At 39.4% G+C, this 26,099-nt stretch overlaps 1 protein-coding gene across 3 annotated transcripts in view; it reads left to right on the top strand.

Annotated features, from left to right (window-relative positions):
* Positions 1–379: 379 nt before the first annotated feature.
* The window catches only part of diaph1.L (diaphanous related formin 1 L homeolog), a 149,643-nt gene continuing 123,923 nt past the window's right edge, over positions 380–26,099 (top strand). Inside the window, exon 1 of one of the 3 annotated variants that reach the window (XM_018252083.2) lies at positions 380–876. In XM_018252083.2, coding sequence (XP_018107572.1) covers positions 745–876 — 132 coding nt within the window. In that variant the 5' untranslated portion in view covers positions 380–744. The remainder of the gene's footprint in view (positions 877–26,099) is intronic. The other 2 variants (XM_041586136.1, XM_018252085.2) reach the window with 2 other exon arrangements.

The following is a 26,099-nucleotide window of genomic DNA, read 5'->3' as shown; positions in this document are numbered from 1 at the left end:
CACGACCGCGCGTCTCCCTTTCCGCAGAGCCGCAGGGAGGGGCGCGGAACGCTACGTGGCCTGGTTGCCTGTGGCAATTGCCGGCGGAAGCTTCAGTAAAGTTTAGTAGCAGTCGTACATTGCGATTACTATTTAACAGCCAGCAATACGGATCCGGTACAGTTCTGTGATTAGCAGGCGACGCACAAAAAAACGCGGCGCCAACCCACGTGGGCTTCAATATAGAATCTCCCATCTTTTTTTGACATTTATTTTTATATTCTACACCGCAGCCCTATCTAGACAACAGCTAGTTAATCCCTTTCATATAAAAGGGCCGCTAAAAAAAATCTCACATTAATACAGTAAATGCAGCGTGCGGGAGACATTTAATAGTGTTTCTCCCCGCCCCCCCGATCTGCCAATGGTCCGTTCCAAAACCCGGAAGTGCAGAGGAATAAGTTTATTGGAAAGTGGAGTTTATCTGCTCTTTCTTCCGCCTCCCTCTGTGAACGGAGAATCTGTATCTGCGCGCGCGCTTATGAATATGCAAATGAGTATGCTAATGAGGCGTGCCTGGCAGCGGCTGCCACACTGATCTGGGTTGCGGGGAACAGCCCGGCAGCAGGGCCCGGAAGTAAGGGACACCCCAGCGCTGTAAGAGGCTTCCATAGGAGTCCGAAACCGGAGACTAACCGGATATTGGTGGAACGAGGTTCTGCGCTTGAGCCGCTGTCCTGCAAGGCCCGGGGTTATAGCGAGAGCATGGAACAGCCTCAACCGCCAGCCGGTGGAGGCGGATATGGAGGGGGACCCCCGCCACCTTCCAAGGGCAACAAGGAGAAAAAGAAACCCAAGGGCCAAGATGAAGGTGGAGATGGAAAGTCCAAGAAATTTGTAAGTTGGAGTGGGCGGGGTTCAGGTAGCGCTGAGACATTGCTCACTGGTGGGTGGGCTCCTCTCCTTCCCCTGCAGCAAGTTTTCCCTCTCAACTTCTTCCTACAACTCCCAGCATCCTCTCTCGAGTCACAGTCTCACCTAGAATTCTGGGAAAGAGCAGTGGAGCCACAGGTTCACTGCCCACTATAGATATGTCAGCCTTGGAATATACTGCTCATGTATTGCTCATGTACTCCATGTACTCCATGTGCTGCAGTAGAGTTCCACTAATCAATTCCTCTGCTAAACTGAAACGTTGCCCCTTTATATTCACAACTTTAAAGCCACTATCTCCCGTGTTTTCATATGTAGAACTTTAAAGGGGAACTCTACCCCAAAAATACTTGGTTTTGCATAATGAAAGAGATGTCACTCCAATCAACTTTCCAATATACATTTAAAGGGATTTTTGGCTCCTTTCAGCCCTTCTCACCCTAACCAGCTTTGGTTTTCCATTTACAATATACATTTACACATTTCTGTGCGTTTACGGCTTTAGCACACGGGGAGATTTAGTCGCCTGGCGACTAATCGCCTCTTCTTTGGGGCAACAATCTCCCCGAACTGCCTTCCCGCCTGTTAAAATGAAAAATCACCAGCGGCAATGCACTTACGGTGCTTCGATTCCCGAAGTTGCCTCACGAGGAAACTTCGGGCGACTTCGGAAATCGAAGCAACGTGAGCGCATTGCTGCCGGCGTTTTTTTTTTCATTTTAGCAGGCCGAAGGCAGTTCCGAAGTAGAGGCAATTAGTCGCCAGGCGACTAAATCTCTAAAGGGATTTGTTAGCGTAGCTGCCGTTTTCGTCACATCCCTGGTTCCGACCACTGAAACTGTGTTACAGAAGCAGTCGATAAACAGATCTGGAGTTAAAAACAAGAGAACAGAAAGGGATAAACATTGTTTACTGTTTCATTTACATTTCCAAATAACCGTAAACGTTGCTGAACAGTTTAACTTTATGTATACTGGAAAATTGCTTACAATGACATTTTCTTTTGAATGTTCTGAACTGTTTTTGGGCTGGAGATCTCCTTTAAAGCCTTTACATTCTGTACCAGAGAAAATTGTAGTTAAACTTGCATTATATGTTGGAATGGTCTGTTGAGCAGTTCTCACACAGCAGCAGATATGTCCAACGTGTTCATGCTGTTTAGATCTGTTCCTCTGTGGCCAAACATACAGATACATCTGTATTATATGACGTAATGAGGTTAAACATGTACGGGCCGTGCACTAGATCTGTTTCTGTAGGGCTGGTACATTGTCTCCTTACAGAACTGATGTTGATTGGTTATTTGTTCACAAGACCTGTAATTGTGAAGTCTCATTTCTGTTTACATTAAGTATTGAAAGTTTGCAGTAGTGACTGTCTGGTTATATGCTCTCTTTTGATCTTGGAAAAAAATGACGTTTACGCCGCAATGAATAGAGGATAAAGCCATCCTGTAGTTGTACTTTATTATATATTAACTATAGCAATGGGCCAAACTTGAAATATTTATAATACAGAAGTATTTAATCACTCACTTTTTTATTCCTCTACATATAAGTGGTGTTTTTTTGCAAACACATTTAGACTAATAATATTTATGAAAATGCCAGTTGATAATAGGTAGCAGGGACTTGCCCCAGTTCCCAAGGCACCATTTAATAATCATTAAATAAAATATATGTCCCATAACACGTGATTCATAAAAAAACAAACGTTTATTCAATTAGCATAATGACATATTAAAAATTAGTAGATACGGACCCCATATGACCCACCTTTACACGTTTCGTACCCTCCGGTACTTAATCAAAGTTATTTATATCAACACATATGATTAAGTACTAGAGGATACGAAACGCATAAGGTGGGTCATATGGGGTCAGTATGTACTCATTTTTATTATGTGATAATGCTAATTGAATAAACTTCTGATTTTTTATGAATCACGAGTTATAGGACATATATTTTGTTTAATGAACGTTTAGACTAATGGCACACGGATCATTTTCTCAGGTGGCGTATATTTTCACGGGAAAATACGCTCTTTGTGCATGCTAATGGGCTGATCCCATGCCCCTCGTCAGCACATATACATAGAAGGGACCGAAGACAGTGGATTGGCTTTTCTCTGCTAATGTATGTATGCCAGTAGACTACTGGTAAAGCAGACCCTGTGGTCACGGGGGTCCGGATCACGGGTTCTGCTGCATCATAGTCCCCCTCTTGTAACTTTAAAATAGTGGTGTGGGGATAGGGCCAGCAGGGGGTTCTGAGGACGAGGCACAGTTTGCGCCCGGCAACCTGAGTAGATTATTTTGTGAGGGGGGCTGATGCACCCAAGATACATCTCTGCAGTTACATTAGCACATTAGCATCCTCTGAGTTTGCATCTAAGGGCAAGCAGAACGAATACCTTGTTAAATACATACATAGTCATATATGTGTCACTGCTGAAGTAGCCAAAGCTGCTCCGCAAGAACACTCTGGGCTACTCTGTGACATGTATGGTTTCCCACTGGCAATAGGAAGAAAACTAGGGTTGTTTTCACCCACAGCGGCTCAGATTTATCGCAGACAACAAAGATTCCATTTGCCATTGTCCTTTAAAAGTGCTTGCAGCACTCGGGGTGCAAATGTTAGGCACCCCCAAGTGATTGTATATACTTAACTGAAACCCCGGGCCGGTGCTCCTATCATCAGAAAACTCCACCGGCCCGGGGTTATACCAGTGAGCACCACGTAGGATCCTCTTCCGTCCTCCTCCTTCTTCGCGCGGCTGCTCATGCGCAGTAGAATGAAAAGCTGAACTTTTACTAAAAAAGTCGACTACTTTGTTCAACTGTGCATGCGTTTGCCCAGGAAATTTTAAGAAAGAAGAAGACGGAAGTGGATCGCTCCGTGGTGCTCATTGGTATAACCCCGGGCCAGTGTAGTTTTCTGCTGAGCACTGGCCCGGGGTTTCAGGTAAGTCAATATAATCACTTGGGGGTGCCACCCCCAAGTGCTGCAAGTCTTTCCTTCTCCTCTAAAGGGGTTAAAACACCTTTAGTATGTTATAGAAGTGCTAATGCTAAGCAAGTTTTCAACTGGCCTTCATTATTTATTTTTTTAATGTTTTTTTTAAATTTTTTGTCTTCTTCTTCTGACTCTTTCCACCTTTCAAATGGGCAAAACAAAGGCTCTGTAAAATGTATTATTACCGCTACTTTTCATACTCATTTTCCTATACAGGCCATCTCCTATTCATATTCCAGCATCTTATTCAAATCAGTGCTTTGTTACTTGGACCCTAGCAACCAGATTGCCGAAATTACATACTGGAATGCTGCTGAATAAAAAGCTAACTAACTTAAAAAAACACAAATAATAAAAAATGAAAACCAATTGCAAAGTGTTTCAGAATATCGTGGTCTGCATAATACTAGAAGTCAACACAAAGGTGAACAATCCCTTTAAGTAAGCGACTCTTTGTCAGCTTATAGATATATGCAGAACCCTTTTCCTAATGCCTGGTCAAAGCAGTTTTTGAAGGACCAGAAATAACATAAAGTGAAACAAAAATTATTACATCCAAAGGGGTTGCTCACCTTCCAATACTTTCTAGTTCAGTTGGTTGGCACCAGTAATAAATACTTTTTAAAATTACCTTTCTATTTGTGACCATTTTCTAATACTGTATTGTGGTTTAATTTTCACTTTCTTATGTCTTTCTGAGGAACTCTGGTGGGGGTCACAGTCTCTGCAAATGGTTCAAAATTGATACATTAGTTGATACATTTATTATCTTTGTCCCTGCTGAGCAGAATCCCTGAATTTCATTAAAAACAGCTGTTAGAATTGATACAATAGTTGCTAATATTCCACTGTAATTGTAACAGAATCTGCAACTGGATCACTGAGCTGCCAGACTGAAGCACCAGAGACACGAACATTCAACTTTAACCGAGTGGTCCTCATCCTATTGATTTATATTCCCATAACTGCAATCCTATTGTTTGGGCCTGCGGCCAAAAGATTGGATTAGCCTGATATCACTTGCCTTTGGTGGGCATATCAGGGAAAGGAGTGGATTTTAGAGTGTATGGCCACATTAAAATGGCTCGTGTACGCAAACGTTTTGTTTGATATTCTGTATGTTTATGGAGGCCCATCAATCCCATATACATAAAACGAGATCACACTTGATAAAGAGCTAGTCTCGAAACATGTAGTGTTAAATAAAACACAAATTTTGCAGCAATTTACTGCGTTGGATTGAAGTTCATCACACCTCTCGTTTTTTGCATTATCTTTTTTGGACGTAAGCATCGTGATTGAACTTGTTGAGTCCATTCATCTTTACTAATCCCATATACATGTAGTATTGATATTGGTCAGATTGGAGATCGGGCCGGTATTAAAACTCTAGGTACGTATGCACCATGTTGGCCAGTGCATTGTGCATCTTTACTAAATAATAATACTTGAGTTTAGGTCGTTAATATGTCATTTTGTGAAAAATGTGCATCTTTAAAGGACAACTAAAGCCTAACTAAAGAAGTAGGCTAGAAATCTTGTACATTATGTTTTGGGCTTCTGCACCAGCCGAAGGCAACCACAACCCATTATCAGTAGAGATCAGGGTCTCCAAAGATGCCCCAGTAGCTCCCCATCATCATATTTTCTGCTGATTCACTGCACATGCGCTGTGCTGCTGTCACTTACTGACCTTAGGGACAGATTCAAAATATACATTACATATAGAATATAAATGTCACAATATAAGCCTGAATAGTAATTAAAGGAACAGTAACACCAAAAAAAATTAAAGTGTTTTAAAGTAATGAAAATATCATGTAGTGTTGCCCTGGGCTTGTAAAACTGATGTGTTTGCTTCAGAAACACTGTTATAGTTCATATAAACAAGCTGGTGTGTAGCAATGGTAGAAATTGAAAAAAGGCTATATGGCACAGGATAAATAGTGGATAACAGATAACACCATTATGTTCTACAGATAGGGTCGCCACCTGGCCGGTATTTTACCAGCCTTGCCTTGCCATCCAAGATGGTGACCCCCTGTGACAAGTTTGAAGTCCTGGATCATTGCTGGTGCACTAAGTTCAGTATATAAAATATGCCATATTCATTTTTAGGGTTTAGTTCTCCTTTAAGAAATAGACTACTTCCCTGTGCTATTCATGTGTGTATTAAAAATACAAGTGGGAATATAAGAAAATGAATGCTATTATCCCATTATTTCAGTTTTTATTACACTTTTAGTCTTGTCTCTTTGGTCACATGTTAGGTTTATGTGTCATATGTTGTGTATCTCCTTGTGATCCTGACACTAAAAGTATAGATAGAATCCTTGCTACAATTCCAGACAGGACTTCTGTTATTTGATAGGGTACAAATAGAAAGCTGGCAGATATGTGCCAGGGAATGCCCTGCTCTGTGGATGCACAAATAAGGCCTGTAACATCAGAAGCAAAATGTTTCTTTCCACTGCTTACACTGAATTACTTGTGTTTACTTTTGTCTGAAATCCTTTTTATTGTGTGAACAGAATCTCTTGACAGGTGAGGTCTTTTATGCTATTGTTTTTTTATTTTTAGTCCCATTGACTGTACCGCACCTTGAACATATGGGCCTGTTTCAATAATGGCGACACAATGTGGCCTAGAAAGTTGTTCCGCTTGAGCTGTAATCGAGTAACACCCCTGATTGCCCCAGAATATGGTCGTGCTTGGTAGTGCTTTCTCCATCAGGCACAAACAGTGTAGGACCTGTGCCCACGTGCCCTGATCTCGGGTCACTCTACTAACTCTAAAGATACAGAAATCTAAATGAATAGAAATGTTTGATACGCTTCCCAGTTACTTAGCCCTACCCATGCCGTCCGTATATTGTAAAATTCATGGCACTGGCACTCAGAGTCGGCTTTATCAAGGGTCACACTGAAAATCTGACTAGCGACTTATTCAAATTCGATTTGAGTTTTTTTTTTGTTTTTTTTTTAAAAATTTGATTTTTTGAAATTAATCATACTTTGGCCCTTTAAGAACTCAAATTTGACTAATTGCCACCTAAAACCTTTCCGAATTGCTGTTTAAGTCAGGCATGTATCTATTTTGAGTTTTTTGCAGCCTTCCTGGCATTCTTGTTTTGCTCAGAGAATCTAGTTTTTAAAATCCAAATCGAATTAGAATCGAGTTTTTTTAAAATTCAAATCAAATTTTTGGGTCAATTACATTCATGTGATGTTATTTTTATCTTTTTAAAAATTCAACTTTGCGGGAGTTTTTAAAAACTTACACAAATTCGAAATTCAACCTTTGATAAATGTGCCTCCCCGTGTATTGATTCTACATTCTGGTATCCTGTTTATTTTATGTGGGATTAGCAAATTGGCACCCTTCTCTCTGGAAATTGACCAGGCTGCATTCATAAAAGTTACCCATAAAACCTTTGAGTGCAGCAGCATTAGTGTGTAGTTTCTCCAAATGGCATTCCCAGCAGTAAGCTATGTGTTAGCTCCACAGACAAGGTAGATGCTTCATATGCATATCCACAGCCCTGGGGTAGATACCCTTACTGCAGGTCTTTTCTGCTAATCAGAAAATGTCAAATCATTTGCAGTCAGCTGGCACGGTTTTCACTTCATGTTTAGTACTGTATTACCCACATACATCAGTCTCCCCAAAATAGAACTGTGCGAGAGAGTTTCCAAATCTATATTTGAACTTGCTTCTGCAAACAAGCCAAGAAACATGATTTTCCCACAAGCTGATGTGCTCAGCAATTCTTTATGTGATAATTAGAGTCTGCGGTAACAAATAATAATGCCTTGGCGCATTCTGGGAAAGACAGGGACTCTTTATCTAGTTTGCCAGAGTAGCTTTTTGATTCTAAAATAGTAGTATTCTCACAATATTCTGTCGCTCAGACAGGGAGTTGATTCTGCCAGTGGGGTGGCATACATGTATTATGGGTAAGTGTATGGACAGCTTCAGTCATTGCTAATTATCTGGCAAGGCTTGGTTATTTTGGTTGGCCTCAGACACTGCCATATAATAAAGCAGCACTTTTGGATACTTTTTTTTGTAGTGATTTTGTTCAGTGTAAAAATAAAAACTGGTTAAATAGATGGTATGTGCAAAATAAAAAAAAGTTTTCAATATAGTTAGTCAGTCAAAAAATGTATAAAGACTGGAGTGACTGGATGTGTAACATAATAGCCAGAACACTACTTCCTGCTTTTCAGCTCTCTTGGTTTCCACTGATTGGTTACCCTTGTTTCCAGGCAGTAACCAATCAGTGATGGAGGGCCCCATGGGTCATAACTGTTTGCTTTTGAATCTGAGCTGAATGCTAATGATCAATTGTAAACTCACTGAATGGGAATTATGTCCCATGTGGCCCCCCTTCAAGTCACTGACTAACTCAGTTAGAGAGCTGAAAAGCAGGAAGTAATGTTTTGTTATGTTAGACATCCAGTCGCTCCAGCCTTTATACATTACATTTTTGGGTAACTAACGATGTTAGAAACATTATTTATTTTGCACAGCCTATCTATTTATCCACTTTTTTATTTTTACACTGAAATGTTCCTTTAAATGCAGTGACAAAGTATGCTGTCTGGCCAGGAACACTGGCCCACAGGAAGGTAATGGGCTCCTAAAACTTGCAGGCTATCCTTCTGATCTCTGTTGCAGGCCATAAGATTTGTTTGTTTCAATGCCGCCTGTTGGCCCAAGTAGAACTGTAGTTGGGATGTCCAGAACATTCACGTGCTGTCACACCTGGCTTTCCCCAGTTCCTAGAATTTTGCTCATTTCAGTAGTTAGTGTAACTTGTTCCCTACCAGAGCAAACCAGATCGGGCCACATATCTTATGAGTTATTAGCCGCCTTAGATGCTGCAACTGCACAATAATTAAAGCAGTCTATAACATTGAATAGGGCTGTTATACATTTATTTTATGTGTTTTCTCTGACAGATTTCCAGAGACTGGTACAAAGGCAATATTACTTGCTGACATGGCCATTCATGGCTGAGCTAGGGTTGCCACCTTTGTAAAAAAAAAAAAAAAAAACATTACCTCCAGCGGGGGGACGGGAACAAAAGGGGTGGGGCGTGATGCAAAAAAGGAGCCACATCTCAAAAGGGCAAGATGAGGAAGGAAAGGTAAGTTTCCACCCGAGGGCAAGGCCTTTTCTTAATGGTATTACAAATTACCGGCAGCTACATTGCCAGTAAATTTGTAATACCGGCCCTGGCCCTGGCAGGTGTTTTACCAGCTAGGCCAGTAAAATACCGGCCGGATGGCAACCCTAGGCTGAGCTGACACCTTATTGATCTGTGCATGGGGCTAAAACAATGGCTTTCCCCAGTTGGTACTGAAAAGGCTGACTGTAAAATCCTGTGTGTGTGATGTGGACCTCTCCTGAAAGGCCTGTGCAGGGGCGCTAATATGACGTAATTTTTGGCCAGGGACCTGACTGCCATTAGATCATTTGCAAATGTTGTTTTTTTTTTACAAGTAAGCTGACTTCAACTTTTTATTTGGTTCTAGAAAACAGTTCATTTCTATTTAAAGGGATCCTGTCATGGGAAAACATGTTTTTTTCAAAACGCATCAGTTAATAGTTCAGCAGACATCTTCACTGAAATCCATTGTTCAAAAGAGCAAACTGATTTTTTTTAATTTAATTTTGAAATCTGACATGGGGCTAGACCTATTGTCAGTTTCCCAGGTGCCCCCAGTCATGTGGCTTGTGCTCTGATAAACTTCAGTTACTCTTTACTGTTGCAGTGCAATTTGGGAGTGTTATCACCTCTCCCTTTTCCCCCAGCAGCCTAACAACAGAACATTGGGAAGGTAACCAGATAACAGCTTCCTAACACAAGATAACAGCTCCCTGGTAGATCTAAGACCAACACTCAATAGTAAAAATCCAGGTCCCACTGCAACTCCTTCAGTTATATTGAGTAGGAGAAACAATTGCCTGTCGGAAAGCAGTTCCATAGTGCAGCACTGGCTCTTTCTGAAAGCACATGACCAGGCAAAATGAGCTGAGATGGCTGCCTACACACCATTATTACAACTTAAAAAATACACTTGTTTAATTAGGAATTCAATTGTATATGGTAGAGTGAATTATTTGCAGTGTAAACAGTGTAATTTAGGAATAAAAACTGCACCATAAAAATCATGACACAATCTCTTTAATGTGTATATATCTGCATTCATTCTGTGGGTTTTTTTTCTATTGCTGAAGCTGTTGATGAGCTTTATGATATGCATTTTCTTTTTTATAATGAAACCTAAAACTGAATAAAGTCATGCATTATGTCAGGGTAATAGGAAGCAATAAATAACTTCCTATCCATTGACCAGACCCATGGCTTATGTGGCTTTTGCTTTCATTGTCTGACAAATGTGTCCTTCCAGTCAGGATCAGATGCACATTGTATATTTCCCTTAGTGATTTTATAGGCATGATGAGGTCTGTTAAAAACCAGGAATGTTGTTTTGGATCTGCTTTTCTCCCATCGGTTACAGAGCAAACAGCTGTCAGAGGGCTGCCTGTTGGACTTTCTTCTCCTGTGAGCCCTCAGACATGATCAGATATGATAATTATAAAAGTCTTGTGAGATACTTGTAATCTGTATAGGATGTTGTTTTATTCAGTTATCTTTTACTTTCAAGCGTATTTGGCACTTGAGCTGCTGGATCTACAATTAATGAATATCTGAAGGAAGCTCCTGTTGACTTGTTTCCTGTGTCATGACATTTACTTGTTAGGAGAAGTAATAAATAGCTGTGCCAAAGTAGACAGTTCAGAGGAACACTAAACATAATTATACAAAAAAAAAAGACCCAGTTCCAAGCATTCTGGATAACAAGTCCCATACCTGTATTCATACCTAGAATCAATTTATAGATAAACAAAATACAAAAGCCTGTCTTTCCCATCCGCTTGCTCATGTCGTCTTGTAAACGAAGCAGTAATTTTAATACCTGTTAATACCCTTCTTTTAAGCAGAATGTGAAAAATGTCCAACTGTTGTTGGTGACAGCTTTCAACTTCCCTGTCCAGCGATAAAAAATATTTCCCGCAGTACAGTTATGGGATCTGTTATCCGGAAACCCGTTATCCAGAAAGCTTTGAATTATGGAAAGGCGTCTCCCATAGACTGCATTTTATCAAAATAATCTAAATTATTCATTACAATTTCCTTTTTCTCTGTCATAATTAACCTTGAACTTGATCCAAACAAAGATAGAATTAATCCTTAATGGAAATAAAACCAGCTTATTTGGTTTATTTAATGTTTATATTATTTTCTAGTAGACTTAAGGCTGGGGTCCCCAACCTTTTTCACCCGAGATTTAAAAAGAGTTGGGGAGCAACACAAGCACGAAAAAAAGTTCCTGGTTGTGCCAAATGATGGTTGTGATTGGCTATTGGTAGCCGCTGGACTGGCAGCCTACAGGTGTGTCTGTTTGGCAGTTCATATGGTTTTTAAGCAACCAAAACAAGCCAGGAATTCAAAAATAAGCACCTGCTTTGAGGCCACTGGAAGCAACATCTAAGGGGTTGGTGAGCAACATGTTGCTCATGAGCTACTGGTTGGGGATCACTGACTTAAGGTATGAAGATCCATATTACAGGAAGGTTATCCAGAAAGCCCCTGGTCCCGAGCATGCTGGATAACAGGTCCCATACCTTAATTTGAGCAGAGAATACCTTTCAAATGCTGCTAAACTTTCAAAAACATTTCTGTTCTACGAGTAGGGTTTACATGATCTTGCCTTCCACTCTTGTGCTTTATCTCAGACTATTTCATTTCATGGACTGCAAATATAAAGGTGGCCTTACACGGACCGATAAAAGCTGCAGACGGCTTGGCCACCTTTACCTCTGCAGTCAATGAAATGAAATAGTCCGAGGCTTATTGGCCTGTGTATGTGGCCCTCTGACAGGCTTCCCGAACCTGTAGCTGCCTGATAATATGGTTTAAAAATCTTATTAGTGAGGGCCGTAGATGTGGTACTGTATTCCTGTCATTGTGATTTGATGGTTGGGTTCTAGGGCCCAACGATCAGATCAGGCTAATATCTCCCACCTCAAGGTAGACATATCAGGTACAGACCCGCTCGTTTGGTGACCTTGCATGGCCATCAGGACCTGAATGTGTTATTGAATATCATCATCATAGTATATGGAATTGCTGAACAGGACACTTTGGTTGAATTTCAACTCTGAGTTAGGGGTTAGAGTTCACGAAGTGGTATAGTTATGTGGTTTATTGCAAAGAATCTCTTTGGTAATATAGATATGGAGTGTATGTCATATGAGAACATGCTGTCATGTCGAGGAGACCATATCACACACAGTGAGGTTGCAAAGGTCTCCTAAAAGTAGAAGAATGTAGAGTTTTACCTCTCCTCCTCTGCTTTTTATTGGTATATAGTTGATCCATCTAAAGTGAATTCCTCACTGTGTGCTAATGTATTATTCGTTGCTGAAGAGTGTAACCGTTGACCAGGTGATGAGCCGTCAATATCACAACCTGGATTCACTAAATAAACAGTTACTTGTTTGCAGCCTGTGAAATGGGCCACAGTCATTTCTGCAGTGTGTGTATTAATTTTCCAGTTGAGTTCAGCATTCACATCTGGATGACTCGTTCAACTAAAGTAAAGCTTCCGTACCAAGATATCTTAGAAAATGTCATGTTTGTAAGTGAAAACCGATAGCTCCGAAATATATTCTGGCATATAGGCTCTTACTTATCCAAAAAAAAACAGTTTAAAGGGAATGTCAACCCTAAAAATATTTTTTCTGTCTAATAGAAGAAAACATAAACCTAAGCAACACTGCAATATCCATTCATTGTAATTTTTTCTATGGTTTTTTAAGTTATTTGTATATGTATTACCAATGAAAGTAGCGTTTGTCTGTCTTTCTATTCTCTGTCCTGTTGGCTCAGACTGTTGATACAATATAAAATAATGCAGCTGATTAACAGATCTGTCTTTGCTGGGGAACTAAGACTTTTGCAACATTGTTTAAAAAGTTAACAACATGGACCTAGGCAAATGTTGCTTTCAATAGCAAGTGGTTTTACAATTAACTTGAAAACACTGAACATTTTTAATTCTTAGATTTCTTTGGAATTATATTTGATTAGGCAAATTTCTATTTTGGGGTTGACTTGCCCTTTAATACTGTTTTCAAGGTGGTAAGGACAGAATGCGAGAGGAAGCAAACTATATGATACACAAGAGCCCAGAGTATCCTGTAAATTATATCTTTATAAACAGTGAGCAGTGATATCATCAGTTATAATTAGCGCTTAAAGAAGAACTAAACCCTAAAAATGAATAGACCTAAAAATTATATTTTACATACTGAACTTATTGCACCAGCCTAAAGTTTCAGCTTGTCAATAGCAGCAATGATCCAGGACTTCAAACTTGTCACAGGGGGTCACCATCTTGGAAAGTGTATGCGACACAAATTATCAAGCAGAAAATGAGGTTAGTCTGTAATAAAAGCTGATGCTACTGAGCTGATTATTAAATTCTGATGCTAAATGTGCTGTCATGTAGTAATTATCGGTAGTAATTACTAATCAGCCTTTTATTGTGACATTTCTATTCTATGTGTACTGTATGTTGTGAGTGGGTCCCTAAGCTCAGTAAGTGACAGCAGCGCATGAACATGTGCAGTGAATCAGCAGAAAAGAAGATTGGGAGCTACTGGGGCATCTTTGGAGGCACAGATCTTCCCTGCTAAAGGGCTGTGGTTGCCTTTAGCTGGTACATAAAGCCCAAAACATAATCTACAACATTTCTAGCCCACTTTTTTAGTTTCTTTCCTTCTCCTTTAATGATGACGACTCACTAAACTTGTGAATTCTAATAAATAATGTAAAATATGAGGATAATAATGTACAATATGAGGATAGTAAAAGTCATCTTTAGTAGTTCCATGCCCTATATAAAAGTACTTGGACTTCGACCTGGGTCTTTCCAGTGAAACATGACCTCTGCAGGAAATTCCTCAAGTGACTCCTGTGTGTCTGGGCCCTTTAGTAGACTGTTGTTGCATTTCTAGCAGTTAATTACTGCACATTGTCTCACATTTGACATACCGTAATTGTTGTAAAGTTAGCTGCTTCCTTTTTCTCTTAGGGATGTGGGCGTGGAGTAGATGTAGCACACCCATATTTCACGTTTGATTGATGACATACTGCACATAACAAGGGCATAAAACTGTGTACTGTGACAACTAACTATGCAATAGGGATTTAGTTATTTTAGATTGTTTTACTTGCATTTTAATAATTGCATTCTCCTCCTTTCTCAATATTTTACCCTCCAAACACCTTCCTAGTTAAAATCAGTTTCCAGCTGTAATTCCAATAGTAGTAGTCTATAACCCATCGCAAAACAATGGAATGGCAAAAAGCTGATTATCTGCTAATGCCCTTATGTAATGCACCACAAGAGAAGGTTGGATTGTTGTATTGGAAGGATTGTGGAGGGATTTAAGTGGCAAGGATTAGTTTCTATTTTCTTGGTATTGAAGGGAATATCCAGTTTGTTTATAAGTTGTTGCTTTTTGTTTTTATTAATGGTTGCTGCCATAATAAATAATTTTTGGGTTGACTCATGTTTGGTTTTCCTGTGCAGGGTCTCCATGTTTGTTCCTTTCAGTTTCTCGTGCTGTGTTTAGGCAGTACTTTACTCTTCAGTGAAATGACTTCATTACTAGGAAGTTCTAAAATGAAATCAAGATCAGGTTACTGGGCCTCATTTATCAACACTGGGCAAATTTGCCCATGGATAACTACCCATTTCAACCAATCACTGATTAGCTTTTTAAAGCCCACTGCAAGTAGAACAATACATGCAACAATTTGATTGGTTGCCATGGGTTACTGCCCACGGGCAAATTTGCCCAGTGTTGATAAATGACCCCCACTGTGTTCTAAGGAGAAACTTTGTCACCAGGGACTTGTGCATTGTTTTTATTCTTTAAATCCTTGTGAATATTTTAGTTCTGTTAATGGATAGTGGTGCAGTTTGACTTGTGACTTCCCCTATGATATGATTTTAATTAGGTTGCCCTAGTCCCCAGTGAATATGTGACTTTTGTCCCATAGCAGTACTTTCCATGGCTACATACATAAAAAAGGTTACAATGTGACCGTAAAATGTGTTCTGCACTTTAACACTCCTTAAAGGGGTTGGTCACCTTTGAGATAATTTTAAGTATTATGTAGAGAGTGATATTTTGAGACAATTTGCAATTTGGAATTCATTTTTTATTATTTGTGGTTTTTGAGTTATTTAGATTTTTATTCAGCAGCTCTTGAATTTGCTTTTCAAGCAATCGGGTAACTAGGGTCCAATTTACCCTAGCAACCATGCATTGATTTGAATAAGAGACTGGAATATGAATAGGAGATGGTATTTCTGCCCATGTCTGACTTTAACCTATTGTGACTTATTGATATCTCTGTCTTCATGCTCTGAAAAGCAGTGCACATTCAGTTCAGTTGTTTTACTAATGGATACTTGAGCTATTGTTTGGACTCATCTACTGTAACACAGAAGTGTTCCTTCACAATGGCCTTTGTATCTTGATTTCTCCCTATGGATCTACCTAATGGAATTCCATTGTCTAATTGGCATTATCTCACTGGCCGACTAGCCCAAGCTTCTTACCACGTTCCTCAAGTCTGCTACAGGTATTGGATCCATTATCCAGCAACGTTTTATCCAGAAAGCTCAAAATTACAGAAAGGCTACCTCCCATGGACTCCATTTTAATCAAAAAATTCACATTTTTTAAAAATAGTTTCCTTTGTCTCTGTAATAACAACACAGTACTTTTATTTTATCTTAACTAAGAAATAATTCATCCTTTATGAAGGCAAAACAATCCTACTGGGTGTTATGGTTTAAATGATTTATTAGTAGACTATGGGGGTTATTTACTAAGCTCAGAATCCCCGAAATTCCCCAAAATTCCGAAAAATGTTTGATTTTTTTTTTTTTAATAATAGGCTTTAAAAAAAATCACAAATTTTCCGGAATTTCTTAAACCCGGAGGGCTAAGAAAACCAAAAAATAAAAACACGGCATCTCAAACCTGTCCAGGTTGCTTAAAAGTCAATGGGAACAGTCCCATTGACTTTTGGTTGTGTCGGGGGTTTTGGGCAATTTCACAATGTTTTCGCAGCTTTCGGGTAAAACTCTGAAAAATTCAGAGTTTTCAGGGAAAATGTACAAAAAAAGGTGAAAATCGGAGCTTTTCCCGCAAAGGTAATTTTCGTGTTAAAAACCCGAGTGGGTTAGATCGGAGTTTGTAGCAGCCGATATTGAGATAAATTCAAACCTTGATAAATAACCCCCTAAAAGTATGGAGATCCAAATTCCGGAAAAATCCCTTATCCAGAAAACACCAGGTCCCGAACATTCTGGAAAACAGTTCCCACACCTGTATTATAGTTTTCATTTCATTGCAAGAAATCAGGAAGAGTAATGTAGTAGTCTTGTAGGGTAATGTGAATTCATAAGGGGCACAGTTAGCCAGTAGCATTCATCATATTTGAATGTAGAGCCAGCTAGTTCCATAGTCTGTACCCCAGCTGCATAACCAGAGATTCATGGTTGTATCTTTAGTGCAGAGATACATGGTCAGATTTGCGAAAACTAGTCGTCCAGCGACTAATCTCCCTGCACTGCCTTTACGCCGGCAAGAATGCAACTCGCCAGCGGGATGGCACTCTGAGTGCATCGTTTTCCGAAGTCGCCCGAAGCAAATCGCCTTCGGGAAGACAGTTCGGAGAGATTAGTTGCGACTAATCTCTCCAAATCTTACCGTGTCTCTGCCCTAAAGGTGAATAAGGTTTTTTTTATATCCAACTGTTGGAACTTTATATGGCTTGTCAAGAAAAGAGTTATTGGATGCATTCAGAATCATAGATAAAAAAATTGTAATCAGGCATTTTCTTTTCTTTATTTATTCACAATTTTCTAAAAAAAAAAAATCTATTCATGTATAATTGCTCTCCTTTCAAGATTTCTGATACGTGAATCAATTGAAATGATTGCCCAATAATAACGTGTTTATTTTAGATCAGTGATCCCCAACCAGTAGCTCGTGAGCAACATGTTGCTCTCCAACCCTTTGGATGTTGCTCTCAGTGTCCTCAAACCAGGTGCTTATTTTTGAATTCCAGGCTTGTTTTGGTTGCATAAAAACTAAGTATTGTGCCAAGCAGAGCCTTTAGTAGGCTGCCAGTGAACATAGGGGCTACCAAACAGCCATTCTCAGCCCTTATTTGGCACCTAATTAACTTTTTCATGCTTGTGTTGCTCCCCAACTCTTTTTACATTTGAATGTGGCTCACGGGTAAAAAAGGTTGGGGACCCCTGATATAGATGCAGATATATTATTTCCATTTGTGTATATAAACCTGTGGGAAAATGACAGGTTATTAGGCAGCTATATTGTGACCGGCCTCACTTATTGTAATAGTTATTGTTTACATGTTGACAACCTGTTCTGTTTAGTAAACGGATTCCATTCTGTTTGCTTTATTCTCACAGAGACACAATCTCAAATCTTATTTTATCCTAAACTTAAGTTCATTATTTTTGTTAGCGATTGTGTTCTGTCCTATTCCAGAAATCAGTAAGAATAAATATTACTTGGAAGAACAGATCTTGTCAGACTAATTTAATTTCTTTTTATAAGAAGGTGAGCAGAGACCTTGACTCTGGGATGTCAGTGGATGTGGTTAACTGCGACTTTGCTAAAGAATTTGAAACCGTGCCACCCAGAAGGTTAATGATTAAATTAAGGAATGTTGGCCTGGAACATAGTATTTGTACTTGGAAAGAGAACTGGCTAAAATATAGATTACAGAGAGTGGTGGTAAATTAAACATTTTCTAATTGGACCAGTGTTAGCGGAGTACTGCAGAAGTCTGTACTTGGTCTTTTGCTTTTGTTTATTAATGACTTGGAGGTGGGCATTGAAAGTACTGTTTCTATTTCTGCTGATGATACTAAATTGTGCAGAACTATAGGTCCTATGCAGGATGCTGCCACTTTGCAGAGTGATTTGGCTGAATTGTAAAACTGGGCAGCAAAGTAGAAAATGAGGTTCAATGTTGATAAATGCAAGGTTATGCACTTTAGCAAAAATAATATAAATGCAAGTTATACACTAAATGGCAGTTTGTTGGGGGTTTCCTAAAACTGAGAAGGATCTAGGTTTTTTTTTTAGATAACACGTTGTCTAAAAGGTCATTAATTCAAGGGATGAAAACCTAATTAAACCTCTTTATAGGTCCCTGGTAAGGCCTTATCTAGAGTATGGTACATTTCTGTTCAGTGAGTTTGTAATCGATCCTCAGCATTCAGCTCAGATTCAAAAGCAACAGATATGACCCATTTGACCCCCCCTCAAGTCTCTGATTGGTTACTGCCTGGTAACTAGGGTAACCAGTCAGTGTAAATCAAGAGAGCTGAAAAGCAGGAAGTAGTGTTCTGACTGACATGTTATACATCAAATCACTCGAGCCTTTATACATTACATTTTTGCCTAACTATATTAGAAACATTTTGTATTTTGCACAGCCTATCTATTTACCCAGATTTTATTTTTACACTGAACAATTCCTTTAAGAGGGTCTTGGATGGTATCTTGGACAGACATAATATCCAAGGCTATTGTGATACTAATTAGTATAGATGTTGGTATATATAGTTTATGTATGGATACTGGGTTATATGTGGAGGGGTTGAACTTGATGGACTGTATGTATGTAACTATGTAACAGTAAAGATACTTTATTATAAGGAATACCTGTCCTCTTGTGGGGCCAAATGTGGCCTTCCATGAAAATGTTATGGACTTCCAGACTGCTAAAGGACTCAATAGACTTCATTAAATAACATCTAATTTTATCATAATCTGTATAGTGGATATTTGGTCTAATACAATGAAGAAATGTAAATGGTTAGTTAATTAACCAATTAGCATTGATTTTATTTTCCATTGAATGCATGCATAGCAGATTGTTTTTTCATATTTGAAGGTGCTGCCATATATCATGGCAGTCCGTTTTTATAGATTTAAAAAGAACAGCACCAGCTGGTGTTCATAAGAGGTGATATTCTAAGTCTATGGAGTATACCTTCGTAGTGGCAAGGCCTGTGGCTTTTCCTGCTCATATCTATAAATGCAAGTTTGGACTCAAGAAGGCAAATTGACGGCTAGACAAAAACTATAGAGATCTATGGTTTGGGGAACTGCCAGCTACCTTAGCCATCGTGTAGTCTGGCTCTAGGTGCTAGGCATTCATTTGTGTGCAAGAGAGAAAAGATGGACACTGGCCTTGGGTACAGAGGTAAATTTAAAGGCGCTCAGTATGTGTTCCAACCTATTCCTACAAATAGGGTGCTTGGTATACTATCCTACAACTCTTGTGAACACAGTCTTGATTGTCCTGGTATGTACCCTTTTTCATGCAGGCTCTCAATGGTCTATAGACTGAAATTCAGATTAGCCAATCTTGCTGCTTTGTAACCCTAAAGGTGCCCATAGACGTAACAATTACGATCTTTCTTGGAAAAGGTCTTTCCAAGAAAGATCATTTGTTTCAATACACACGTGTAGAGCTGAATTGTCCGATATACAGGTAGATATACGGGAAGAAACAATAGAATTCTACCAGTATCTGACGATTCAGCACTAACAGTGGGCAATGTTTGGGTCCCTTCAAAGGCACCCGATTAAAATTTTCCGTCCAGCCCGATCGACGAGCCGACCGATATCCAAGTCTTTTGCCTATATCGGCTCTTTTTCCACCATACACGCACCGAATATCGGACGAAAATTCGTTTCATATGAAATTATCTGTGCGTCTATGGCCACCTTAAGTCTAAAGAACAGATCTAGAAGATATCTTTATTGATAAAGATGTAAATGGCCCCTATCTCATAGTGGCTCTGAGTAGCCCTCACAACCTCAGTGTCACATGCCCGCTCCAGAAACTCTAGACAAGCCTGAATTTAATTACAGCATTCAGTCGGCAAAAGGTGGATCAGTAAGCGGTTTGGCTGGTTTTTCTCACGAGTGATAAGCAATAGATGGGACACATTCCAAAATGTATGCTCCTCTTGCAGTTCACCAGTGTGTATGTGAAAGCTTTCCTAATGAAATATATATATATATATATATATATTTGTTAAAAATGTATAAATATGATTCATATATTTTTACCGACCAATTTCAATACCTTACCAAAAAAATACAACTTTAATATTTTTAAAGGGGACATATACCCACTAATATAACTTAAAGGGGTGGTTCAACTTTTACTATGTTATAGAATGGCCAATAATAAGCAACTATTCAATTGGTCTTCATTATTTTTTTTTTTATCTTTTTAAAATTATTAATTTACCTTCTTCTTCTGACTCTTTCCGGTGTTCAAAAGGGGGGTCACTGACCCCATCTAAAAACAAATTCTCTGTAAGGCTACAAATGTATTGTTACTTCTACTTTTTATTATTCATCTTTCTATTCAGGCCCTCTCCTATTTGTATTCCTGTCTCTCATTCAAATCAATGCATGGTTACCAGGGTAATTTGGATCCTAGCAACCAGATTGCTGACAGCAAACCGTAGAGCTGCTGAATTAAATGCTAAATAAAACAAAAAACTAAAATAATAAAAAATAAAAACCAATTGCTGTTTGCCCCAGAATATATTTAAATATTTAAAGGTGAACCACCAATTTAATGTAAAATTGCTCAAAGCTCTTTCCCATTAGAATTGTATAATTGCAGTAGAATGTTATTAATGTGTATCAGAAGTTCTCTCTGCTGTACTCTCTGGGTAGGAGCAGAACAGAATGCTAAAAGCTTAATTTACTGATGCAGAAAGGGCCTTCTGATTCTTTTTTTGTTCAGAATTTAATGTTGCTGCTGAGAATAGGTCCATCAATGAAATACGAAAAGTTCATTTATAGCCCCCACTAAATATGAGCTAATTTGGGTTGTTTTGCTTAAAGGGGACCCGTCACCCAAAAAAATTATTCAAAATCCTTTTTTATCACACTAGTCAAGCAAAATGAACTTTAATTACACTATATAAATTATTTGAATCTTGTTTTCTTCAGTCTGGGAATTCATAATTACAACAAGCAGGCAGGAGCCATTTTGTGGACACTGTTATTAAGACGAGCCTTGTATCATCTCAGAATCTTGTTTGTGCACCAGAATGGGGGACCAGATGTCCATCCCAATGCCCTGGCTACGCAATTAAATGGTAAAGAGAGAGGGGGGGAATGGGTGGAGAGCAGTGACATCTAGGAAGTGCTGATTGGAAATTGAAAGTAACTGTCTGCCCCGCCTCTATGCCTAGGCATAGAGGAGGGGCAGACAATATTTGATTGACAGCTGAGATTTTTAAATGAGCTTACAACAGCTATGAATGCTTTAATAAAAAATAGAAATTGGATTTCATGTTTAATTTGAAAAGGACTTTTATTATACAGATTTTTGTGTCTGGATAACAGGTCCACTTTAAGGCACTGAACTGATTTCATACCATGTATTATGAATGACTTCCTACCTCACACAAAGAGTTGTAGATAAATCGGTCCAGGGTTGGGATTTACACTTTTACCTTAAAAAATAAACACAGCTTTATTGGAAAAGTACTGGCTTAAAGGAGAACCTAACCCTTTTTATTAAAATCCCCTACCCCTCTACCCTACATAGACCCCCTCCCTGCCATTATAGGTGTTACCTCGGTAAATGCCCCTAACTCTTACTTACCCCTCGTTGCAGATTGAGGGCATCTGATTTCACAGGCGCCATCTTCTTCGGTAATCTTTGGGTCTTCTTCCGGTGCTTCGGCAGTCTCCGTGGCTTTCGGCACATGTGCAGTTGTTCGGGACCGGAAGGTTTTGCCAACTGTGCTTGCGATGATACACCGCTCTCTTCCTGAAGATTACCGAAGAGAAGAAGTGCCCGTGAACTCAGATGCCCTGAATCTGCAACGAGGGGCAAGTAAAGAGTTAGGGGCATTTACCCAGGGTTACACCTAGGCTGGGGGGGGGAGCAGGGAGGGCGGTCTACGCATGGTAGGGGGATAGGGGATTTTAATAAAAAGGGGTTGGTTCTCTTTTAAGTTAACTTTTAGTTAGTTATAGACTAACCAATTCTAAACAACTTTTCAGTTGGTCTTCATTATTTCTTTTCTATCGTTTTTTTTTTTTTTTTGCCGCCTTCTGAATATTTCCAGCTTTTAAATGGGGGTCACTTAGACCCCATCTAAAAAACAAATGCTCTTTAAGGCCTCAAATGTAGTGTCATTGCTGCTTTGTATTACTCCTCTTTCTATTCAGCCCTCTCCTATCATATTCCAGTCCCTTATTTAATTCAATGCATGGTTGCTAGGGTAATTTGTACCTGAGCAGCCAGCTTGCTGGACTTGCAAAATGGAGAGCTGCTGAATAAAAAGTTAAAAAGAAACTCCAAAACCACAAGTAACAAAATGAAAACCAATTGCAAATTGTCTTAGAATATCACTCTCTACATCATACTAAACGTTAACTCAAAGGTGAACAACCCCTTTAAATTATACAGTATTTCACCTTATATTGGATCATGCCTTCAAGTATTTTTTTTTTTGGGATCCAAAAGCACAAGAGCGAAGTCATCTCAACTTAATTACAATTCACTGCTGCACTTAGTAATTGTCAGACATGGTTCCATTGAACGGGTTTCAGGTAGCTGAATGCTTAAATTGTAACTGAGGATTATCTTGAGGTAAAATTCTCGAGGATACATCCCGGTACTGCAAATAACTGTAATCCACAAGCTGCTGTGTTTGATTAAAGTGAATTGCTAGTGTTCTCAGAACCTGCAGAAAGTATGAGGCATTTTTAAAACTGAATATGTTGTTGAAGAATTCAGTGTTCCCCCCCCCCATTGTTATTTATTATTCATATCTTATTATGCATGTATCTTGAGGTCAGAGGATTTCATTGCTTGATACTACGTGCAACAGTTATTTTTATAGTGTCCACTGTTCCTTTTTGTGACCATAAAGTGAAGAATCAGTCTATGTTGCATTTATAGATCCTAGTTACCTGGGCTTAGAGGCTAATTTTTTATGCCCCTCGCATAAGCAAATTAGGGTTCAGGTTTGCTAAATCTTTCATGAAGGATTCGGGGGTTAGGCTGAATCCAAAATAGTAGATTTGGGGCATCCCTAATCAAAACATCCAAAAGCCACCACACTGGAACACATCCTGAAATATCTGAGTGTATGGGACAGTCACACACTAAAAAATCTGCTTGTTTTTCAACTCATTTAATTAGTGGAATTCAACCAAGTAACACTGATCCAAAGGTTCTGCTCTCAGGCCATTGATCAAATCACATAAGGGATGTTTCATTGGCTGGGAACTACATACTAAGTGCTTCACTTCAGACAGGATCTTCCTCCTGGCTAGAACCATACCTGATTGTATATGGTTCAATTTCCTTTTGGAAGATGAATTGTTTTGGTCCCATACATACAGATCCCATACCTGTACTGAGAAAATAGTTTGGAACGAATATAACAGTTGTGATGATCATCTATCTATAGGTTCAGTGCATTCTGCATAGCATAGCATTAATAGTATTGCCTGCCTTTATGTATACAGGTATCCAGAAAGCACGGAAGTACAGAAAAGCCATCTCCTGTAGACTCCAAATAGTTTTATCCAAATAAACCAAATTTTAAAAAAATGATTTCCTTTTTCTCTGTAATAATAAACCAGTAGCTTGTACTTGCATACCTCCCAACTGTCCTGCTTTTAGAGTCCCTCTTTTGACAGCTCAACCTGCAGTCCCTCATTTGTACTGAAAAGTCCAGTTTTTCTCTGCACTGAACAGCCAGAAGAAGAAACAATGTTGCTAACTTAATTGGCTTTTGCTAGAGAGCCCAGAACAGCAGTAGATAAGATACTTTTATAACAATTTCCAGATACGCAAATAAGCAATTGTAACAATATAACAAGATACAAGATAACCGGTCCATTGGGAAATGTTAGACTCACAGCTTAAAGGGCAATTCACCTTCATTAGCACAACTGTAATAACGGAAAAAAAAAAAAAACTGCCAAATTTTGTAAAATGAACATGATTAGGGGGTGTGGCCACAAAAATGGGCATTGTCAAAAAATTGCCGAGCTACGCGTGCCAACTTTTTTGTCCCTCTTTTTATTTCCAAAATGTTGGGAGGTATGTACTTGATCCCAACTGAGATATAATTAATCCTTATTTGAAAGCAAAACCAGCTAATGGGATTTATTTAATGTTTACACGATTTTCTAGTAGACTTAAGGTATGAAGACCCAAATTACTGAAAGATACGTTATCCAGAAAGCCCCATCCCAGAGCATTCTGGATAACAGGTCCCACACTTGTATTAATAAGTGGGATCTGCTATACTACTTCCTGCTTTTGTGAATCTCCTTTTTAGGCTTGTAGTGATTCATTAGCAACATTTAGGGCAGAGACACATGGACAGATTCAGGGAGATTAGTTGCCCCGAGGACAAATCTCAGTTCTTCGGGGTGACTAATCTCCATGAACTGCCTTCCCTGCCTTCATGCTGACTAGGATGAAAAACGCTGTCAGGGTGGCACTTGGAGCATTTCGTTTTCCAAAGTTGCCCGATGTTGCCTCACAAGGAAACTTCTGACGACTTTGCAAAATGAATCGCTCCGAGTACCATTCCTCCGAGTACCATTCCTCGGTTCATTTTTTTTTATTGTTGCCGGCGGGAAGGCAATTCGGAGAGATTAGTCGCCCCGAAGAAAAGGAGATTTGTTTCTGGGCGAATAATCTCCCCGAATCTGCCCGTGTGTCTCTGCCCTTACAAATAACTTTTAAGGCAGAGACACACAGGCAGATTCGGGGAGATTAGTTGCCCAGCGACAAATCTCCTCTTCTTCAGGGTGACTAATCCCCCGGGATGGGACTCGGATCGCTTAGTTTTTCAAAGTCGCCGAAGTTTCCTTGTGAGGCAACTTCGGGTGAATTCCGGAAAACGTATCAATCTGAGTGCCATTTGCCAACGATTATCATTCTAGCCGGCGTGAAGGCAGTTTGGGGAGATTAGTCTCCCCGAAGAATAGGACTTTTGTCACTGGGCGACTAATCTCCCTGAATCTGCCCTTGTGTTTTTACCCTTACTAATAACTTTTAGGGCAAAGACAGATTTGGGGAGAAGTCGTGGGGCAACTTTGGAAAACAAAGCGATCAGAGCGCCATCCCATCATATATTCAGTTTAGTTCCCCCCCCCCTAAAGTTCTAGAAGACTGTTTTAATATCTTGATTTGCCTGTGTGAGGAGCAGACGCATTGATCATGTATTCTGCCTTTGTTTGATGTGCTAAACCACAACTTTAGTGAAGAGAGATGACTGCAATAGTTTCCTGTGTTGCAGGCAGGAAATGCATACAAGCCAATTGGGTGTGTCCGTTAACAGTGTGTGTGTGATGCCTGTGAGACAGGCCGGCTTATGTAGTACTTTTCAGCTTGCCTCTAGGGATACTAGCAATGGCATTCCTTATTCCCAAAAAGCAAGGCAGTGTTCATTTGTTTTTAGGGTCAGAACTTCTTTAAGATGACCAGTTATTATACACAGACATACACCTAAAAAGATGGAGCAGAAACAACCCCTGCATTTGCTCATAATCCATGTATAGTCTGATCCCATAAAGCCCTGACAGTATAGGCTTTCCTTTCTGCTATCATTAGGAAATAATAACCCCATACACGAGTATACTCACAGCAGAGAAGTTGGGGTTGGGTTCTTTGCTCCAAACCTACAGCCAGAGGGAGAGAACCACATCATATTCACAAAAAAGAGCAGGCACTCAAATATCCAACATTGACAGGTTAGATAATAAATACTGACCTTCGTTAAGGGTTACATGTCCATAAAAGCCATACACATTTTGTACTGCAAGGCCCTTAAAGGGGTTGTTCACCTTACAAACATCCATTCCATTGTTTTCAGATCGTTCACCAGAAATAGACTTTTTTTCAGTTACCTTCCATTTCTTTTTATTTTTTTTACCATTTTTCCAAAATCAAAGTT

The sequence above is a fragment of the Xenopus laevis genome, chromosome 3L (genome assembly GCF_017654675.1).
Source record: "Xenopus laevis strain J_2021 chromosome 3L, Xenopus_laevis_v10.1, whole genome shotgun sequence".
Taxonomy (NCBI): Eukaryota; Metazoa; Chordata; class Amphibia; order Anura; family Pipidae; genus Xenopus; species Xenopus laevis.
Note: the sequence above shows the minus strand (reverse complement) of the source record. Positions and strands in the feature narration are given on the sequence as shown.